Below are 18,824 nucleotides of genomic sequence, written 5' to 3'. Positions count from 1 at the left end.
TCCATGAGCTGGTAAAACCCCAGGCTCCTGTCTGGCACCCTTGGCTGGGGCAGGCTCAGACACCCCCCCCCCCCCACCCCCGCCGCCCCTCACCGCACACACGCACCCTGCGACCAGAGTTCTGTGGCCCCACTGTGGGCCGTGACGGGCCAGCCCGGCGCCGCCGTCCACCTCCCCAAGGTCAGTCCGGCTTCTCAAGGTCAAACCCTTTCTGCCCAACGACCCACCCTCCCGCCGCGGGCAGCGGCAAGGCCGGAAGTGCAGATCGGCCCTCGGCGTGGAGAGCTGAGGACCCGGGGAGGGAGCCGGCGGCCGGGTGAACCCGGGATAGAAGGACCCGGAGGCCTAACCCTGGGGACCGCGAGGGCCTCCGAAAAGCGCATCTGGAGAGACGCACGAGGCGCAGGGGCAGCGGCGACCACAATCCACCAGCATCCGGGCCGGAGGCGGGGGCCCGGCTCTGGACCCGGGACCCGCGGCCGGAGATGGAGATGCTGGGGACGGGGGGACCAGCAGCCTCCATGGGGGCCCCAAGAGGCGGCCGGGAGGGCACGGAGCCCCTGCCCCGCGCCCCCTCCCTGCGCTCCTCTCTCCCGACCGCGGGGCGCGCTGCGCAGGTGGCGGCCCAGCCCCCGGGGTCGCAGCGGCCCCTCCGGGGACCCTCCCCGAGTGCACCCAGGCGGCCGGCTCCGGAGCATTCGCAACGGGGCCCCCGACACCCAGAAAGTGACGCTCAGGGGGGCGCAGGTCCTCCTTAGGGCTCGCTGGCCTCACCCCAAAGCCACAGCGCAGGGCAGCCGGGTACCAGGACGGGCCGGGCCTTGGTGCGCTCCTCACGGGCCCTGCCGCTGCCCGGACTCCCCCTCCCCCCCCACGCTGACCTCTAGGAAGGGTCTTTTCGGCACGATTGGCTTTATTTTATTTTATTTTTGTTGTTTTTTAATCCTCACCCGGGGATGGTTTCCCATTGATTTTTAGGGAGAGAGAGGGAAACATCCACGAGAGGAACACATGGACGGGTCGCCTCCTGCACGCGCCCCAACCAGGGCCCAGGCGGGGAGGAGCCTGCAACCCAGGTGCGTGCCCTTGACCGGAACCGAACCCGGACGCTCTGTCCACTGCGCCACACCGGCCGGGCAGCGGCTGAAGGCTTGCTCTGGCCCACATGGCCGCTTTGGGCCTGGACGGGCGGGGGGGGGGGGGGCGCACGCCGGGAGGGCCCCCGGGAAAGGCCTCGGACGCAGCCCTGTCCCCGCAAAACGGGACGCAACGCGGTCAACGCCAAGGCCCCCGCGGGGCGCACCCCGCTACTCACCGTCCGGTCCGCCCCGGTCAGTGTCAGGGACGCTCCCCAGGGACGGGGCCGGCCGACCTGCGTCCGACGCTCGCGTTTCCGGAGGAAGACGAGGGAACTGGCCCGGGAGGACCGGGTGGGGGCTGCCCGCCGGCGCGGAACCGGAAACGCGCGCCCCGCCCTGGACGCCGCCCGGACCGCGCGTCCTCGGGGCGAGAGAGCTGCGCGCCTGCGCAGAGGGGCCTCGCAGGAGGCCACCGGCCCGAGTGGGGGCTGGGGGCTGGGCCCCAAGGTCACCCTCGCAGATCTGCAGAGGCCCCACGGGGCGTCACCCGCCGGGCGCTGGGCCTCCAGACGTGGGGCCCCAACTGCGGGCGCCCGGGAGGGGGCGGGCTGAGCGTGCGCGCTGCGTGGGCTCCTCCTGCCCACACGGCCTTGGCGATGCTCAGTGTTCGCCTTCTTTTGTTGTTTTATTTCAGAGGAAGGGAGACGGAGAGAGAGAGAAACATCCATGAGGAGAGAGGGTCCTGGATCGGCTGCCTCCTGCACGCCCCCCACTGGGGACCCGGCCGGAACCCAGCACACGCCCTGGCGGTGAATGGAACCCTGACCTCCTGGTTCGTAGGTGGATGCTCAACCACTGAGCCACCCAGGCCCGCAAAGCAAACACATTTTTAAGACAATTAGCCACCCCGACCCCCCCCCCCCTGCAACAAGCTGATTAATGCCCCCCAAGGATGTCCACATTCTCAATCCTGGGCCTCATGGGGTCACCGATGTGTTGTTTTTTTAAAAATATATTTTATTGATTTTTTACAGAGAGGAAGGGAGAGGGATAGTCAGAAACATCGATCAGCTGCCTCTTGCACGCCCCCCACTGGGGATGTGCCCGCAACCAAGGTACATGCCCTTGACCGGAATCGAACCTGGGACCTTTCAGTCCGCAGGCCAACGCTCTATCCACTGAGCCACACCAGCCAGGGCCACACTGCCAGTTCACATTGACAGTGGAGAGCCTAGGTCTGAGTAACTACGGTCAGCCACACAGGTGCTGCTCCGAGTCTGTGTGACGGAAATGGGGGGAGGGGGGGAGAGCAACCCCAAGGTTTCCTTTGGTGGGTCCCCTTGTTAGCACTACGGCTTCAGTGTGTGTGGTCACACACCATGGGGGACAGACGTGAGCACCACCCATGACCCCGCCGGGTGAGGTCTCCCCTGGACTCTGCCCTCCCTCTGCCTGTCCTCTTCCTTTGCGGACTCATGGCCTCTCGTTGGGATAAAAACCCACGGGGGTGATCAGGGGGGGGTCCCTGGAGGCTGGGGTGGGGGGTGAAGCTTTGTCCTGGCCCCAGAGCTGCGTCTGGTGACCTTAACGCATGAGCACACCCGCCTCCCTCTTGCTTCAGCCTCTCCCCAGGACGGTGCCTCCCTCTGCTCTGCGGACTGAAGGGCCCCAGGTTCGATTCCAGTCGGGGGCACATGCCCAGGTCCCCAGTAGCGGGTGTGCAGAAGGCAGCCGATCAAGGATTCTCTCTCATCATTGAAGTTTCTAGCATCCTCTCCCTTTCTCTCTAAAATCAATAAAAATCTATTTTAAAAACAAACAAGATACTCAGGTGGCAAGTTTAAGGGTTCCATTATGGTTCTCAGCTGATGAGCAGAACAAAAATCTGAATTTTACCCCCCTGGTCACACGTATGGCACAGACCTCTTACGCATCACATGACCATCCCCGACGAAAAGGGAAATCACTGATGCCGCTCCGTCTCGTCTGCAGCTCCCAAGCAACAAAGGTGTTTCCCACACCGGCCCTCAAACCCCGACCCCGGAGGGCGGGCCTGGGCCGGCGACAGCCCTCTTCCGTCTGACCCCAGTCTGAGAAGGGCGTCGGTCCCCTGCCCAGTTGTTGTTGCCAACGTTCCGTGGGGGAGACAGACTCAGCCTACGCCTCCGGCCTGGAGTAAAGAAATCATGTCAGCCCGGCCGGTGTAGCTCAGTGGATAGAGTGTCAGCCTTCGGACTGAAGGGTCCCAGGTTCGATTCCGGTCGGGGGCATGTACCTTGGTTGCGGGCACATCCCCACTGCGAGGTGTGCAGGAGGCAGCTGATGGATGTTTCTCTCTCATCGATGTTTCTAACTCTCTATCCCTCTCCCTTCCTCTCTGTAAAAAATCAATAAAATATATATTTTTTAAAAAGAAGCGTCTGGATAAATTTAACTAATGCAACATGTTCAGTTTCTCACTGCCCACCTGTGTACATATCTAGAGGAATGTTGGTTCCTCAGGGTTTAAGTCAACCACTTTCATGTATTCTTCAGGGGGTGAGGTGCATATTAAAATGTCCTATTATTTTATGCTGATTTACTCATTTATTTCAACCCTTTGCATTCAGCCTGCCACGTCATCAGTCCTCCGAGGGAGTGTGAGGAAGTCCTGGCTGGACAGGGGACGCCCTCGTGCTCCGAGGGCTGGAGGAGGTGCCCTGGCCTGGGACCCAGCGGCCCCAGGAACCCAGCTGCCCTGTGTCGCGTTTCACAGGGAGTCTGCTCAGCCTACGGGGCGGTGGGAGGGGGGCAGAACCTACACCAACCTACACCTCAGCCTCCACCCAGCTCAGCTCCTCACCCCCCTGGACCTCACTTCCCGCAAACACAGGGCAGAGTTCATCCTGCACCAGGACTGCTCCTCTCTGTAGGGCAAGCATGGCAAACTCGCGGCCCGCGGGCGCATGCGGCTCACAACAAATATTAAAAATTTCATAACTTAACTTTTACAATATCCTGTTCTACATAATCTATATAATAAAAGCCTAAGCGACCGTTATGGCAGAACGACCAGAAGGACTGGTCGCTATGATGCGCACTGAGCAGCTCAACACAGGAGCTGCCCCCTGGTGGTCAGTGCGCTCCTGCAGGGGGAGCACTGCTCAGCCCGAAGTCGGGCTCACGGCTGGCAAGCACAGCAGAGGTGGTGGGAGCCTCTCCTGCCTCTTGGGCAGCACTAAGGAACGGTGAGCCATGCGGTAGGGAGCGAGCAGGCAGGCGGTAAGGAGTGAGGGGTCCCAGACTGCGAGAGGGCTCAGGCCGGGCTGAGGGACCCCGCTCAGTGCATGAATTTTGTGCACCGTGCCTCTAGTCTACAATAAAAGCATAATATGCTAATTAGACCGGATGTCCTTCCAGATGAAGCCTGGCCAGAGGGAAGCCCGGGTCCTGGGTCCCAGAGGGAAGCTGGTGCCGGCAGCCCGGGGAAGGCAGGCCTACTCTTGCACGATTTTTGTACACTGGGCCTCTAGTAAATTAATAATGAACCACAACGTTCACTAATGACTGATGACTATAATAGCATTGCATTCATGTCCCTTACACGCCTTACGTGCAGAGGCACCATTTCTCGCCACTAACACCAGCAGCGAATGTTCTAGCAGCCGATGGCCACATCATTAGTCTTGGACTGACTTGCTTGGCGTGCGCAACAGGAAATATTTCGCTTTCAGAGAGCAAGAAAATAGGTTTATTTGCATGACGCTTATGAATTTGGGCAGTTATTCTGTGTCTGGTGAGTTCATGTTCAAGGAAAAATATTAATTTTTATTAAAATGTTCTATAATTTTATGCTGATTTACTCATTTATTTCAACCCTTTGCATTCAGCATGTCTCTATCGAAATAAACCTACGTTTCTACGTAAACCTTGTTTATTCGGACCCTGTGAGCCTTGAGTTTGACACGCTTGGGCTAAACCCCATCCCTTTGGGGTTTTATGGTGGGTTCGCTGCACAGACGTGACTGATGACAGGAGGGGCTACATCGTTGCCATTGGCCATTGATTTAACCGCCAGTCCCACTACCGACCGGAAGTCAGGGGGTGGGACCGAAAGCTCAGCCCGCCAATCACAGGGTCGGTTCTCACAACGCCCAGACGCTTCCCAAAGCCACCCGTCCAGTCCACACCTGGGGCACTCCCAGGGCCTGGGGGGCTGGGAGCCCGATCTATGACGCAAACCAAACACATTTTGGTCACCAAAACGACCACATACAGATTTCTTAGAAATCACCACCTTTCAAGAATTCCGCCGCGAGGCGACACCCCTCGGCCCTGCCCCCTGGACACAGAGACCCCGAGGCTACACCCCTCGGCCCTGCCCCCTGGACACAGAGACCCCGAGGCGACACCCCTCGTCCCCGGACAGAGACCCCGGCTCCCCAGCGCTCAGGCCGCCCCTGAGGGAACGCTGCCCGCTCCTGACAGCGGACACGGACCCGCCCCTCCATCCGGGCTCCGACTCGGAGGAGGGGGCGGGGCGGGGAGGCCGGGGGCCCGCCGGTCTGAGGGAGGAGCGAGGGCGACGGGGCGGGGCCGGGGCGCCAGCCGGGCCTCCGTGCAGCGGGGACGCCGCCCTCCCGCCCTCCCGCGCGCTTTGTCCCGGGCACCGCCCCCGGCTCCGCCGCCCTGAGAACCGGAGAGGAATCCCATTCACAGCCCCGGCACCACTCCCAGGGGACGCCGCCGGAAGTCCCGCCTCCAGTGCGCGTGGGCACGTAAACGGCCCCATGCTAAACTCTCATTGGCTCTTCTCGCCGTCATCGGTTGCCGCAGAGCCTCCAGGGTAACGTAGTTTCTCCACTGGTTCTTTCTCTGGCTGTGGTGGTGGCTCCTTCACAGTTTGGGGGTAAAGGCCCACCCACGACGCGAGGGGCGCTGGGAAATGGAGTTCCCAGTCTCCAAGGATGCAGTGGGGCTTAGTAGCTCTTAAAGGGGACGTACCTACGTTTCCCTGGAGTGCTGTCTAGCACAAGTGTCAGAAATAGACATTTGAGCCCTAGCCGGTTTGGCTCAGTGGATAGGGCGTCGGCCTGTGGACTGAAGGGTCCCAGGTTCCAATCCGGTCAAGGACACATGCCTGGGTTCGGGGCTCAATCCCCAGGGCGTGCAGGAGGCAGCCGATCCATGACTCTCTCTCATCATTGATGTTTCTATCTCCCTCTCCCTTCCTCTATGAAATCAATAAAAGTATTTTTTTTTTTAAAAAAAGGAATAGACATTTGAGGCCTGGCCCCATAGCTAAGTTGATTAGAGTCTCCTTGCATATGTCCTATATGCCAAGATTGCGGTTGGCTCCCCTGTCAGGGCCTATACAAGAAGCAACCAGTGAATGCATCAATAAATGGAACAACAAACCAATGTTCCTTTCTCTCTAAAAATAATTCAATCAATAGATTTTTAAAAGTTAAAAAATAAAAATCCTTGAAGTTGTATTGACTTCCCACACTGGATATCACCATTAGGTCTCCACTCCCAAAGCAGCTGCTGAGCCTCTGTCTCAATCAATAATGCTCCATGAACAAAGGGGAGAAATAAGTTGGATGAGACAACCCTGGAAGCTGTGAAGCAAAGTAAATGAAATGCAGGCAGGAACTACAAGGAGTTTTGTAAACGAATTCTGCAGAACAAGGAGCTGTGAGAAGCTAACTACCAGGGAAGTGTTATTGAAGCAAAGAGTGTGCACTTTGTTATAATTTCTTTCAGATACAAAACATAATTTTTATAAGTATGCCCATGCAATATTTTTCTCTTATCTCAGTATGCATATGCATAGGGACTCTCTATATATAAAAGCCTAAAATGCAAATTGTCCCCTCGGGAGTTTGACAGGGAGACCAGGAGTTCGATTGCTCACTATGACATGCACTGACCACAGGGGGCAGCACAGAACGAAGGAAGGTCCCAGACAGCAGCTGGGGGAAGGGAAGCCCTGGCCGGCAGCTGGAAGGCTCTGGCCCTGATACCCAGCCAGGCCTAGGGACCCTACCCATTTACGCATTTTGTGCACTGCACCGGGCCTCTAGTAAGAAATAATTCAAATGTTACCGGGTCAGATGTTATTCACAATCTGGCAAACCTACTTTCTTAAAAAAAATTTCTTGTCTTTCAATTGATTTTAGAGAGGAAGAGGGAAACATCCATGAGAGTTATGTCAATTGGCTGCCTCCTGCACGCCCCCTACTGGGGATTGAGCTGCAACCGGGCATGTGCCCTGACCAGGCATCCAACCAACTGCTGACCTCTTGGTGCTTGGGACTGTGCTCAAAGGGGCCACACAGGCCAGGGCTGAAAGCCTATTTTCCACCTGATGATACTTAGTAACCCATTCAGATCATTCCTGCTACTCATCCCCTCAGTGGTAAGTTCTGCTGGTTTGGAGGCCTTTGTTCTTAAGGGAGAAAGCTTCCACCAGAAGAAGAATACTGTTTTTTAAAAAGAATAATTTATTGGTCCTGACCGGTTTGGCTCAGTGGATAGAGCATCGGCCTGCGGACTGAAAGGTCCCAGGTTCGACTCCGGTCAAGGGCATGTACCTTGGTTGTGGGCACATCCCCAGTAGGGAGTGTGCAGGAGGTGGCTGATCGATGTTTCTCTCTCATCGAGGTTTCTAACTCTCTATCCCTCTCCCTTCCTCTCTGTAAAAAGTCAATAAAATACATCTTAAAAAGAATAGTTTATTGCCCTGACAGGTGTGCTCAATGGTTAGTGTTGACCCTGGCACCAAAGGATCAGGACGTTGCAGGAGGCAACCAATCGATGTGTCTCTCTCACATCGATGTTTCTCTGTTTCTCTCTCTAAAAAACAAAACAAAAACAAAAACAAGAACAACAAAAAAAAAACACCAATAAAAACATACCCTCGGATTAAAAAACAAGGCATTACTAGAAAAAAGAAGTCAAATAAGAAGAGATAAATCTAAATGCTTGTGTACAAGGCAGATGATTCAAAAATTTTATTGATAATAAATTCATATGAAACTGAACTTAAATGTGTTAGGTTTAAACTTCACTTTCCCACTTTAAACAACTCTTCTTGTCAGAGTGATCGTCAGAATGTAAAAGCATCTTTGCCGTTTATACGTGTGCCGCTGTGATAACACAGAGCCTTGCTTATTGGATGCCATGCTTTTGCACACACAACATGGATAATACTAAAAAACATATACATATATGCGCTTAGTAAAAACAGCTATGCAAGAGTAACTAGGATTTCTTTTATACAATTCTAGAAATGCAAAGTATAGTGTGTACCTGGGGATGACAAGTTGGGTAGAACTGGGAGAGACGATAAAGGGGCCAATGAAAACTGGCCCTGGCAGTGTAGCTCAGTTGGCTAGTGCCTCATCCCGATACACCAAGGTTGTGAGTTCAATCCTCCGGTCAGGGCACATACAAGAATCAACCAACGAATGCATAAATAAGTGGGACAACAAAATCAATGTTTCTTTCTCCCTAAAAAAATCAATACTTAAAAAAGAAAACTATAGGGTGATGGATCTATTCATTATCATAACTTTGGTGATGGTCCCATTGTGCACACACATATGAAAATATACTTTACACTTTAAAAAAATGCCATTTATGTCAAGGTATCAATAAAGCTGTTAAATAAACAGTCCATATAAAATCTAGACCTCCCTTCCTGTAGAAATATCATAACATCTGGCAAAGCTCTATGGATTCCAGCAGCACCATCCCCCATGTCTTAGGTGGGTCAACCCTGATTCCTTCTCAAACTAGAAGGAAGTGCTGACAAAAGCTTCAATGTGGGGAAATTACACTCAGCAAAAGCAGCCAGTCACAGAAACACAAATGCTGTATGACTCCACTTATATGAAATATCCTGAGGAGTCAAACTCGGAGAGACAGGAAGCAGAATGTGGTTGCCTGGCGCAGTAGGACAAGGGTCGGAGGAGCTGTTTAATGAGTATGGAGTTTCAGTTTTGCAAGATAAAAAAAATACTGGATATTAATTGCTCAAATATGTGAATGCTAGAGGCCTGTTGCACGACATTCGTGTAAGGATAGGCCTTCCGTCCCCTGGCTTCGCTCCCGGCCACCCGGGAGCCTGCAAGTCCTCGCTCCCAGCTGGAGCACAGCTCCCTCCCGTCATAGCAGGTGTCCTGCCCCACCTGGCCACTCCGTGCCTACATATGCAAATTAACCCAACATCTTTGTCAGGTTAATTTGCATACTCACTCCTGATTGGCTGTGGGCGTAGTGGAGGTACAGTCAATTTATGTTTGTCTATTATTAGGTAAGATTTGTGTGTGTGTGTGTGTGTGAATTTTTAACATGACTAAAACTGCTAGAGGGTAAACTTTGTTACATGTATTTTACCACAATTAAAAATATAAAATTAAAACTAAAAACTACATTACAGTAGTTCCAAGGGATAAATTAGAGCAGACATTAGGCTGAAGTCCTTCACCATTTGCAATACTCTCTCTGGCTGGAACCTTGGGTGCCAGAATGTGGTCGGAGTTTTGGCTGAGCACATGCCCATATTCACTTACAGCCTTTCTCCATTGTGAAACATCTGACATGTCACGGGGTGGGAGTTACACTTAAAGTCGTTCTCGCATTCGCCGTGTTCGGAAGGCCCTAGCCCAGCGTGAACTCATAAGGCCCTTCTCCAGGGGAATGAGTTTAGCGTGGTATCCAAAAGGTTTACCGTATTCTCTGCACTCCTGAGCTCTTTGCCAGTGTGAATTCTGTTTAATGAGGTTGGAGCTGTAGCCGAAGAATTTCTCACCTTCACGCCTCTCACAGGCCTGTCTTTATTGTGGATTTTCTGGTGATGGACAAGGTGGGACTTCCTAATGAAGGCCTTCTGACATTTGCTGCATGCGTAGGGCCTCTCTCCAGTGTGGATTTTTTGATGCTCCACAAGTATATGTCTGTGGCTGAAGGCTTTTCCACACTCACTGCACTCATAGGGCCTCTCCCCGGTGTGATTTCTCCAATGTTTCATGAGGCTGGAGTTGTACCGGAAGAACTTCCCACACTCACTGCACTTGTATGGCCTTTCTCCAGTGTGAACTCTCTGGTGTCTGATGAGCCTGCAGTGGTACGTAAAGGCTTTCCCACATTCACTGCACGCGTACGGCCTTGCCCCGGTGTGATTCTGCCAATGTTTAACGAGCTTGGCCTTGTACCTAAAGAATTCCCCACATAAGCTGCACTCGTAAGGCCTTTCGACCGTGTGAACTCTCCGATGTCTGAGGAGGGTGGACGTGTAGCGGAAGAACTTCCCGCATTCGCCGCACTCGTAAGGCCTCTCTCCGGTGTGGACACGCTGATGTTTGACGAGCGTGGAGTTGTACTGGAAGAACTTGCCACATTCGCGGCAACCGTAGGGCCTTTCTGCAGTGTGAACTCGCTGGTGCCTCACGAACGTCGAGCTGTATCGGAAAAACTTCCCGCACTCCCCGCACTCATAGGGCCTTTCCACGGTGTGAACGCGCCCGTGTCTGACGAGCCTGTAGTTGTACTTGAAGAATTTCCCACATAATCGGCACTCGTAAGGCCATTCTCCGTTGTGAATTCTCTGATGCTTCACGAGGTTGGCTTTGTACTTAAAGAGTTTACCGCATTTGCTACACTCAGAGGGGCTCGACTCGGTGTGGGCTCTCTGGTGACCGAGGAGTGTGGACTTGTACCTGAAGGATTTGCCGCATTCGCTGCACTTAAAGGGCCTTTCCCCCGTGTGGACCCGCTGGTGCTGCATGAGGTGGAACCTCCTGAGGAAGGCCATGCCACACTTGCCGCAGGCGTGTGGCCTGACTCCGGTGTGGATTTTCTGGTGCTGCACGAGGATCTGTTTCCGGCTGAAGCCTTTCCCACACTGAGAGCACCTGTGATCATCCCGACCCGTTTCAAGGGTCTCTCTGCACTTGGTGCCTGGCTGTGGCTTCCACCTGTCGCGAGGAGCCCAGCGCTGGAGGAGCCCCGAGCCGGCTGGGAAGCCCGCCCCACCTTCGCCGCAGGGGAAGGTCTTCTCTGCCAGGGGAACGCTGCCCCTTCTGGAGGCGTGGTCTCCCGGCTGCTCCAGATGCTGCTGGAAGAGATCTGTCCCACAGATGCGTAGGCCCTGATCGGGGAATATCCCATCACGCTCAGCCAGTTGCAAAATGCCTTTCGCCTCACAGGGCCGGGCCTTCTGGGTGGACAGGTCTGGCTTTGGAGTCCTGACCTGTGATTCTCCCCCAGAATCACCTTGCTCCAAAGGTGCCTCCTCACCCCGGGCTCCACGCCAACTACCTGGAAGCAGAGAAATGGCAGGGACGTGCATGTTGATTTTGGTGGGAGGGGGCAGCCCCTTCTATCTCTCCCTCCCTCTCCCTTCCTCTCTGAAATCAATAATAAAAATATATATATTTAAAAATAAATAAATAAAACATATTACTTCTTTAAAAATATATATTGCGGTTTAAGGACTATTTTTTTAAAATACATTTTATTGATTTTTACAGAGAGGAAGGGAGAGGGATAGAGAGCTAGAAACATCGATGAGAGAGAAACATCGATCAGCTGCCTCCTGCACACCTCCTACTGGGGATGTGCCCGCAACCAAGGTACATGCCCTTGACCACAATAGAACCTGGGACCCTTGAGTCCGCAGGCCGACACTCTATCCACTGAGCCACACCGGCCAGGGCGGTTTAAGGACTATGTAAGGCTACGTGCAGACCTCATGACGGCCTGAGTGGGGTCAAGTGTAAAGGGAGCAGGGAAGCCGCATGGGGAGAGGGAGGCACACGGTGTGGGTGGCGGGTGGCAGGAAGGGATTACAGGTCGGAGCAGAAATGAAAATGGGGGCGGGGAGTAGAAATGAGCTGCGGCCACTGGTCGGGGCATCAGACAGCGATGAAAAGCGAGCGGGGAACCAGCTCGGACCCGGCCTGTTTCCAGCTGCCTCGCACCAGGGCCACGTTGAGCATGTCGTACCATTGATGGCTTAACGCCCGTCCCACCAGGCAGCCAGGGTCCTCTCCGCTGCTCCAGGTGATCAATGAGGTGGCACCCCAAGAGGCCAGTTGAGGGTGAAAGCACAGAAAAGAGTGGCCAGCGTGTGCCCAGAGCGACCCAGCGCGGAACACCCATTGCTCCAGTTACCAGAACCTGCCCGGCCGGCGTGGCTCCGTGGTTGAGCATCCACATACAAACCAGGAGGTCAAGCCTCCCGGTCTGGGCACATGCCCAGGTTACGAGCCCAATTCCCAGTGTGGGGCGTGCAGGAGGCAGCCGATCAATAATTCTCTCTCATCTTTGATGTGTCTATCTCTCTCTCCCTTCTCCTTTCCTCTCTGAAATCAATAAAATATATTTTTAAAAATTATCAGAACTTCAGAGCACGGACAGTAGAAACAACCCAGTGGTCCCTAAAATTAGTAACTCTGTTGGGGTTTAAACTTCCTGACACAGGCAGATCCCAAAAAATGTCAGCACGAGGAGGGGCAGGGCCTGGGCACCGAGGTCCCAGCGTCCGGCCTGAGTGACCCCCAGGGGGATCAGCTCAGGGGAACCCACGGGGAACTCTCACAACCTTCATGATTCCCGACTCCTCACCCGTCTCGTGAGGGACCAGAGCAGCAGGGGTGGGGCCGCGTGGGGACAACGGGGACAGTCACGGCCCGGCCTTGGCCCCAACAACCCAGGTGCAGGAAGCAGTGCCCACGTCTCCGGCGGGAAGGACAGAGCTGCCCCTGGAAAGGGGGGGACGGAGCCCAGCCCTGGGCCCCGGGGGGGAGGGTGCGAGGGCCTTACCCACGGAGCACAGAAGGGCCACGTTCTCCAGCATCACGTCGTGGTACAGGCGTCGCTGAGCCTCATCGAGGAGCCCCCACTCCTCCCGGGAGAAACGGACGGCCACGTCCTCGAAGACCACACGGCCCTGGAAGGCGGGACCGCTTAGCCCAGGGGCAGTTTCTGTTTTTTTTTTTTATTCTTAATTTTTTAAAAATATATTTTTATTGATTTTTTTACAGAGATGAAGGGAGAGGGATAGAGTTAGAAACATCGATGAGAGAGAAACATCGATCAGCTGCCTCCTGCACCCCCCCCACTGGGGATGTGCCCACAACCAAGGTACATGCCCTTGACCGGAATCGAACCCGGAACCCTTCTGTCCACAGGCCGACGCTCTATCCACTGAGCCAAACCGGTTAGGGCTTTTATTCCTATTTTTTTACAGGGTTCTTGATTTGAGCCTCAAATTACATTTTTCTTTTATTTTTTTTAAATGTATTTTTATTGATTTCAGAGAGGAAGGGAGAGGGAGAGAGATATAGAAACATCAAGGATGAGAGAGAATCATGGATCGGCTGCCTCCTGCACGCCCCCTACTGGGGATCGAGCCCATAACCCGGACATTTGCCCTTGACTGGAATCGAACCCAGGACCCTTCAGTCCGCAGATCAACGCTCTAGCCACTGAGCCACACCGGCCAGGGCAGCAGCCACCACTCTTGCGTGGCCACTGCGGAAACTGGCCTGGACTGTTACAGGAAATTCCTGCCAGGTCTCCCCACCTTCACTCACACCCCGAGTCTCTTCCACTCTGCAGCCAGAGGGGGCCTGTTAAAATGTGGGTCACAGCAACTTCCTTGTCTACTTCAAAGCTTCCCACCGACCTCAGATCAGAGGCCCAGGACCTCAGGCTGTCATTCAAGGCGGGAGACCTGTGCACCCCTACCCGCCCCCCCACGGGCTCCCCATTCCCACCGGAGAGAACAGAGGCCTGCAGGTCCCTTAACCTCCCAGCCGAACCTCCCCTGCTGGCATCTGAACATGCCCAATCCTGTGCCTAGGACTCCCTGGGACACCTTTGTGTTAATTTCATTTTATTGATTTTTTAGAGAGAGAGAGGGAGAGAGCCCTAGCCAGTATGGCTCAGTGGATAGAGCGTCGGCCTGTGGACTGAAGGGTCCCGGGTTCAATTTCCGATCAGGGCATATTCCCGGGTTGTGGGTTTGATCCCTGATGGGAGGCGTGCAGGAGGCAGCCATCTCTCATCATTGTTGTTATATATATATATATATATATATATATATATATATATCCCTCTCTCTTCCTCTCTGAAATCAATAAAAATATGTGTTAAAAAAAAGGAAAGACAGGGAGAGGGAGAGCATGAGAAACACCGATTTGTTGTTCCGCTTACTGATGGGCTCATAGGTTGCTTCGTGTGTGTGCTCTGCCTGGGGACTGAACCCCAATCTTGGCGTATTGGGATGACACTCTAACCAACTGAGCCACTCGGTCAGGACTCCTTGCCACATCTTACACTGCTGGTTGTCAGAAATGGGAACTGCTCGCCCTGGCCGGTTGGCTCAGTGGATAGAGCATTGGCCTGCGGAGCAAAGGGTCCCGGGTTCGATTCTGATCAAGGGCGTGTACCTTGGTTGCAGGCTCCTCCACGGCTGGGCTCTGGTCGGGGCGTATGCGGAAGGCAACCCATCGATGTGTTTCTCTCACATCCACGTTTCTCTCTGTCTTTCCCTCTCTCTTCCACTCTCCCTAAAAACCAATGGAAAAATATCCTTGGGTGAGGATTAATAACAACAAAATAATAATAATAATAAAAGAAATGATGTCCTAGCTGGTTTGGCTCAGTGGATAGAGTGTCGGCCTGCGGACTGAAGGGTCCCAGGTTCCATTCCGGTCAAGGGCACGTGCCTGGGTTGTGGACTCGATCCCCAGAGGGGGGCGTGCAGGAGGCAGCCGATCAATGATTCTCTCTAATCATTGATGTTTCTCTCTCTCCCTCTCCCTTCCTCTCTGAAATCAATAAAAGAAAGAACTGCTCCATAATACCTGGCCCTGGAAATAAAATCCTGGGGCTGGGGAGCGTACAGGGTGTTCAGACTCAAGGGAGGGAAAAGAATGGGAGACGTTTCAGGACGCTCCCCTTCCCCGAGGGCAGAGACACATGGGAGTGTCAGAACCATGGGGTGGTCGCTGGGATGGGTGGACCCAGCCTCGCCCTCCACTCACCTGCGCAGGGTCCGTGAGCATTTCTGCCGCCGCCATGGGACCTGTGGGGAGAAGGCGGCCGTGAGAACGGGGTCGCCAGGGTAGGACCCTGCAGGCTGCGCCGAACCACCCTGCCAGGGAGCCACGCCCCCTCCGCCTGGGGGGTCTGAGCCCAGACCTCAGCAGGCAGTGCCCCTTCCAACTCACAGCAGCCAAGATCTGCACACGGCCCACGCGCCCATCACAGACGAGTAGGTACAACAGCGGTGGACATTTACACCACGGGATACTGTGCGGCAGTAAAAGAGAAGGACCGCTAGCCCTGGCCGGTGTGGCCCAGTGGATAGAGTGTCGGCCTGCAGACTGAAAGGTCCCGGGTTCGACTCCGGTCAAGGGCACATGCCCAGGTTGCGGGCTCGATCCCCAGTGGGGAGCATGCAGGAGGCAGCCAATCAATGATTCTCTCTCATCATTGATGTTTCTCTCTCTCTCGCTCCCTCTCCCTTCCTCTCTGAAATCAATAAAAAATATTTTTTTTATTGATTTCAGAGAGGAAGGGAGAGGGAGGGAAACATCAATGATGAGAACCACTGATCTGCTGCCTCCTGCACGCCCCCTACTGGGGATCAAGCCTGCAACTCGGGCATGTGCCCTGACTGGGAATCAAACCAGCGAACTCCTGGTTCATAAGTCGATGCTCAACCGCTGAGCCACGCCAGCCGGGCTATCTATCTCTCTCTCTCTCTATATATATATATTTAAAAAAATATATTTTATTGATTTTTACAGAGAGGAAGGGAGAGGGATAGTTAGAAACATCGATGAGAGAGAAACATTGATCAGCTGCCTCCTGCACACCCCCCACTGGGGATTTGCCCCCAACCAAGGTACATGCCCTTGACCGGAATCGAACCTGGGACCTTTCAGTCCGCAGGCCGACACTCCATCCACTGAGCCACACCGGCCAGGGCTATATTTTTAAAAGAAGGATCTCTTATCCTTTGAGACAGCATGGATAGCATCATGCTAAGTGAAATAAGTCAGTCATAGAGAGACAAGTATCGCATGATCGCACTCATATGAGGAATCTAAGTAACAAAATAAACCGATGAACAGGGTGGATCCAGAGATATGGAGCAGAGCGTGGAACCTCGGAGGGAAGGCGGGGGAGGCTGGGTGGGTGGGAGTGAATCAACCAAAGACCACGTATGCAGATATATGTAACCCAGGGACACAGGCAGTGGGGCGGCGAGGGCCTGGGGCAGGAGGCGGGGGTGAGCTGAAGGGGGTCGATGGGGAAAAAAGGGGACATATGTAATACTTTCAACAATAAAGATTTATTTAAAAAAAAAGAACTAAAAAAAACACCACACACACACACACAAGAGAGAACGCAGTGCTACTTCTTAGCAGCTGGTGACCCTGGAGAAGGGCGCAGGGAGCTCAGAATGCGTGCAACCCCACAGGGCCACGTTGGTGCCACATGTAAGGAACACACACTGTGTGAGGAGCACACAGGTCAGGCACTGTCCCAGGAGCCACAGTTTATTGTTTCCAGTGCAGATGAAGTAGAAGGGTTTTGAAATCTGGGGTCTTTATTTTTTCCTGCTTTTTAAAAAAAAAATATTTTATTGATTTTTTACAGAGAGGAAGGGAGAGGGATAGAGAGCTAGAAACATCGATGAGAGAGAAACATCGATCAGCTGCCTCCTGCACACCTCCCACCGGGGATGTGCCCGCAACCAAGGTACATGCCCTTGACCGGAATCGAACCTGGGACCCTTCAGTCCGCAGACCGACGCTCTACCCACTGAGCCAAACCGGTTTCGGCTTTTTCCTGCTTTTTATGATTTCAGAGCACTCACATCCAAATCTACATGGTAAGAAATATTTAAAATATATGTAATATGTAATTTTTAAATTAATTTCAGAGAGGAAGGGAGCAGGAGAGAAGCACTGATCGGCTGCCTCCTGCACGCCCCCCACTGGGGACTGAGCCAACAACCTGGGCTTGTGCCCTGACCGGGAATCCAACTGTGACCTCCTGGTTCATGGGTTCAGGCTCAACCATTGAGAGAGAGAGAGAGAGAGAGAGAGAGAGAGAGAGATTGATTGATGTGAAGGAGAAACATGGACGTGTGTGGCCTCTGGTCCAGACCCTGACTGGGGCTCGCACCCACTCCGAGGTGAGTGCCCTGACCCACAGTTCACTCTGAGGTGCCGGGGACACGTTCCAACCAGCGGAGCCCCGGCCAGGCCCCCCCTCTCCGCCCCGCCCCCCCCCCCCCCCCCCCCCCCCGCTCTGTTAGCCCCAGCGGACAGAGCGCCGGCTGCGGACTGAGGGGCCCGGGTTCATGGGGGGGAGGGGGCAGGAGGCGGCCGTCCAAGACTCTCTCATCACTGACGTTTCTGTCTCTCCCCCTCTCCCCGCCTCAGAAATCAATTAGAAATAAATTTTAAAATACCGGGGACGGTGCTTTCGCCTTACTTTTGCTCGCAACCGTTTTTGTTTGTTTTTGTTGTTCTTTGGCAACAGGAAGCGCTGGCGGCTCTAAGCTTTCCCAGCATCTCACCGCCGGCCCTGCCCGCCCGCCCGGCCCCGGGGTCCCCTGGACGCCCTCCGCGCGCCTCCTACACAGCCTCCCGGCTTCCAACCCCTCCCACTGCCCCCTGGACACGGAGACCCCGAGCGACACCCCTCCCCCCTGGACACAGAGACCCCGAACGACGCCCCTGCCCCCCGGACACAGAGACCCCGAACGACGCCCCTGCCCCCCGGACACAGAGACCCCGAGGCGACACCCCTCGCCCCTGCCCCCCGGACACAGAGACCCCGAACGACACCCCTCGCCCCTGCCCCCCGGACACAGAGACCCCGAACGACGCCCCTGCCCCCGGACACAGAGACCCCGAACGACACCCCTCGCCCCTGCCCCCCGGACACAGAGACCCCGAACGACACCCCTCGCCCCTGCCCCCCGGACACAGAGACCCCGAGGCGACACCCCTCGCCCCTGCCCCCCGGACACAGAGACCCCGAGGCGACACCCCTCGCCCCTGTCCCCCGGACAGAGCCCCCGGCTCCGCAGCGCTCAGGCCGCCCCTGAGGGAGCGCTGCCCCTTCCTGACGGCGGACACGGACCTGACGCGGGGACCGGGCGGCGCCCCTCCATCCGGGCTCCGGCTCGGAGGAGGGGGCGGGGCGGGGAGGCCGGGGGGGGCGCAGCACCCACCTCGGTCGGGCTCCTCGGCGCGGCCCCACCGCCGGCCTGAGGGAGGAGCGGGGCGACGGGGCGGGACCGGGGCGCCGCCGTCACCAACGGGCTCAGCCGGGCCTCCGCCGCCTCCGCGCAGCGGGGACGCCGCCTCAGCTCCGGCTTCTCCTCCGACCCCTCAGCTCGGAGGCGCTGACCCCGCTCAGAATGACAATCAGGAAAAACAAAAAAAAACACACACAAAAACAAACCAGACGCCGGAAGCCCCGCCTCCAGACAATGCGCACGTAGGACGCGCGCCTCTCCTAAGCCTTCATTGGCTGTTGCTCCTCGCACACCGAAAAGGCTTCTGGGTATTGTAGTTTCCGCCGCCGCCACCTCCTGTCAGGTCTCTTGTCAGTCACTCCCAAGTGGCGGATAAAGGCCAAGCGCCAGGGTCAGGGGCGCTGGCAATGGAGTTAGGTCCAGGGCTCCCAAAAGAGGGCTGGGCTTCGCCTGCTTTTAAAGGGGAC

The 18,824-nt window shown here is 55.2% G+C and overlaps 2 protein-coding genes across 3 annotated transcripts in view; both read right to left on the bottom strand.

Annotated features, from left to right (window-relative positions):
- Positions 1-18,824, bottom strand: part of LOC307092747 (uncharacterized protein) — a 185,711-nt gene that overhangs the window by 114,309 nt on the left and 52,578 nt on the right. The gene's annotated exons all lie outside the window — the stretch shown is intronic.
- Positions 8,120-18,560, bottom strand: LOC307092757 (uncharacterized protein). 2 transcript variants are annotated; one of them, XM_079760214.1, is made up of 4 exons: positions 18,331-18,560; positions 15,119-15,159; positions 12,891-13,017; positions 8,120-11,384 (listed from the first exon to the last, which is right to left on the bottom strand). In XM_079760214.1, the coding sequence occupies exons 2-4, from the start codon at positions 15,152-15,154 to the stop codon at positions 9,742-9,744; spliced, it is 1,806 nt and encodes a 601-aa protein (XP_079616340.1). In that variant the 5' UTR covers positions 15,155-15,159; positions 18,331-18,560; the 3' UTR covers positions 8,120-9,741. The 2 variants fall into 2 exon arrangements, with proteins under 2 accessions (XP_079616340.1, XP_079616339.1); XM_079760213.1 differs by lacking the exon at positions 18,331-18,560 and adding an exon at positions 18,240-18,285.

Source organism: Cnephaeus nilssonii, assembly GCF_951640355.1.
Source record: "Cnephaeus nilssonii genome assembly, chromosome: 20".
Classification (NCBI taxonomy): domain Eukaryota; kingdom Metazoa; phylum Chordata; class Mammalia; order Chiroptera; family Vespertilionidae; genus Cnephaeus; species Cnephaeus nilssonii.
This window is presented reverse-complemented; position numbering and strand designations above follow the sequence as displayed.

What these genes read in the sequence shown, in the direction of transcription:
- LOC307092757 (XM_079760213.1), bottom strand. Translation starts at nt 18,270, where the DNA reads ATGGAGGGGCGCCGCCCGGTCCCCGCGTCAG. An exon ending in CCGCCCGGTCCCCGCGTCAG is followed by an intron (nt 15,160 to 18,239) that starts GTCCGTGTCCGC and finishes TTCTCCCCACAG; the next exon opens with GTCCCATGGCGGCGGCAGAA. An exon ending in GGCCCTTCTGTGCTCCGTGG is followed by an intron (nt 11,385 to 12,890) that starts GTAAGGCCCTCG and finishes CTCTGCTTCCAG; the next exon opens with GTAGTTGGCGTGGAGCCCGG.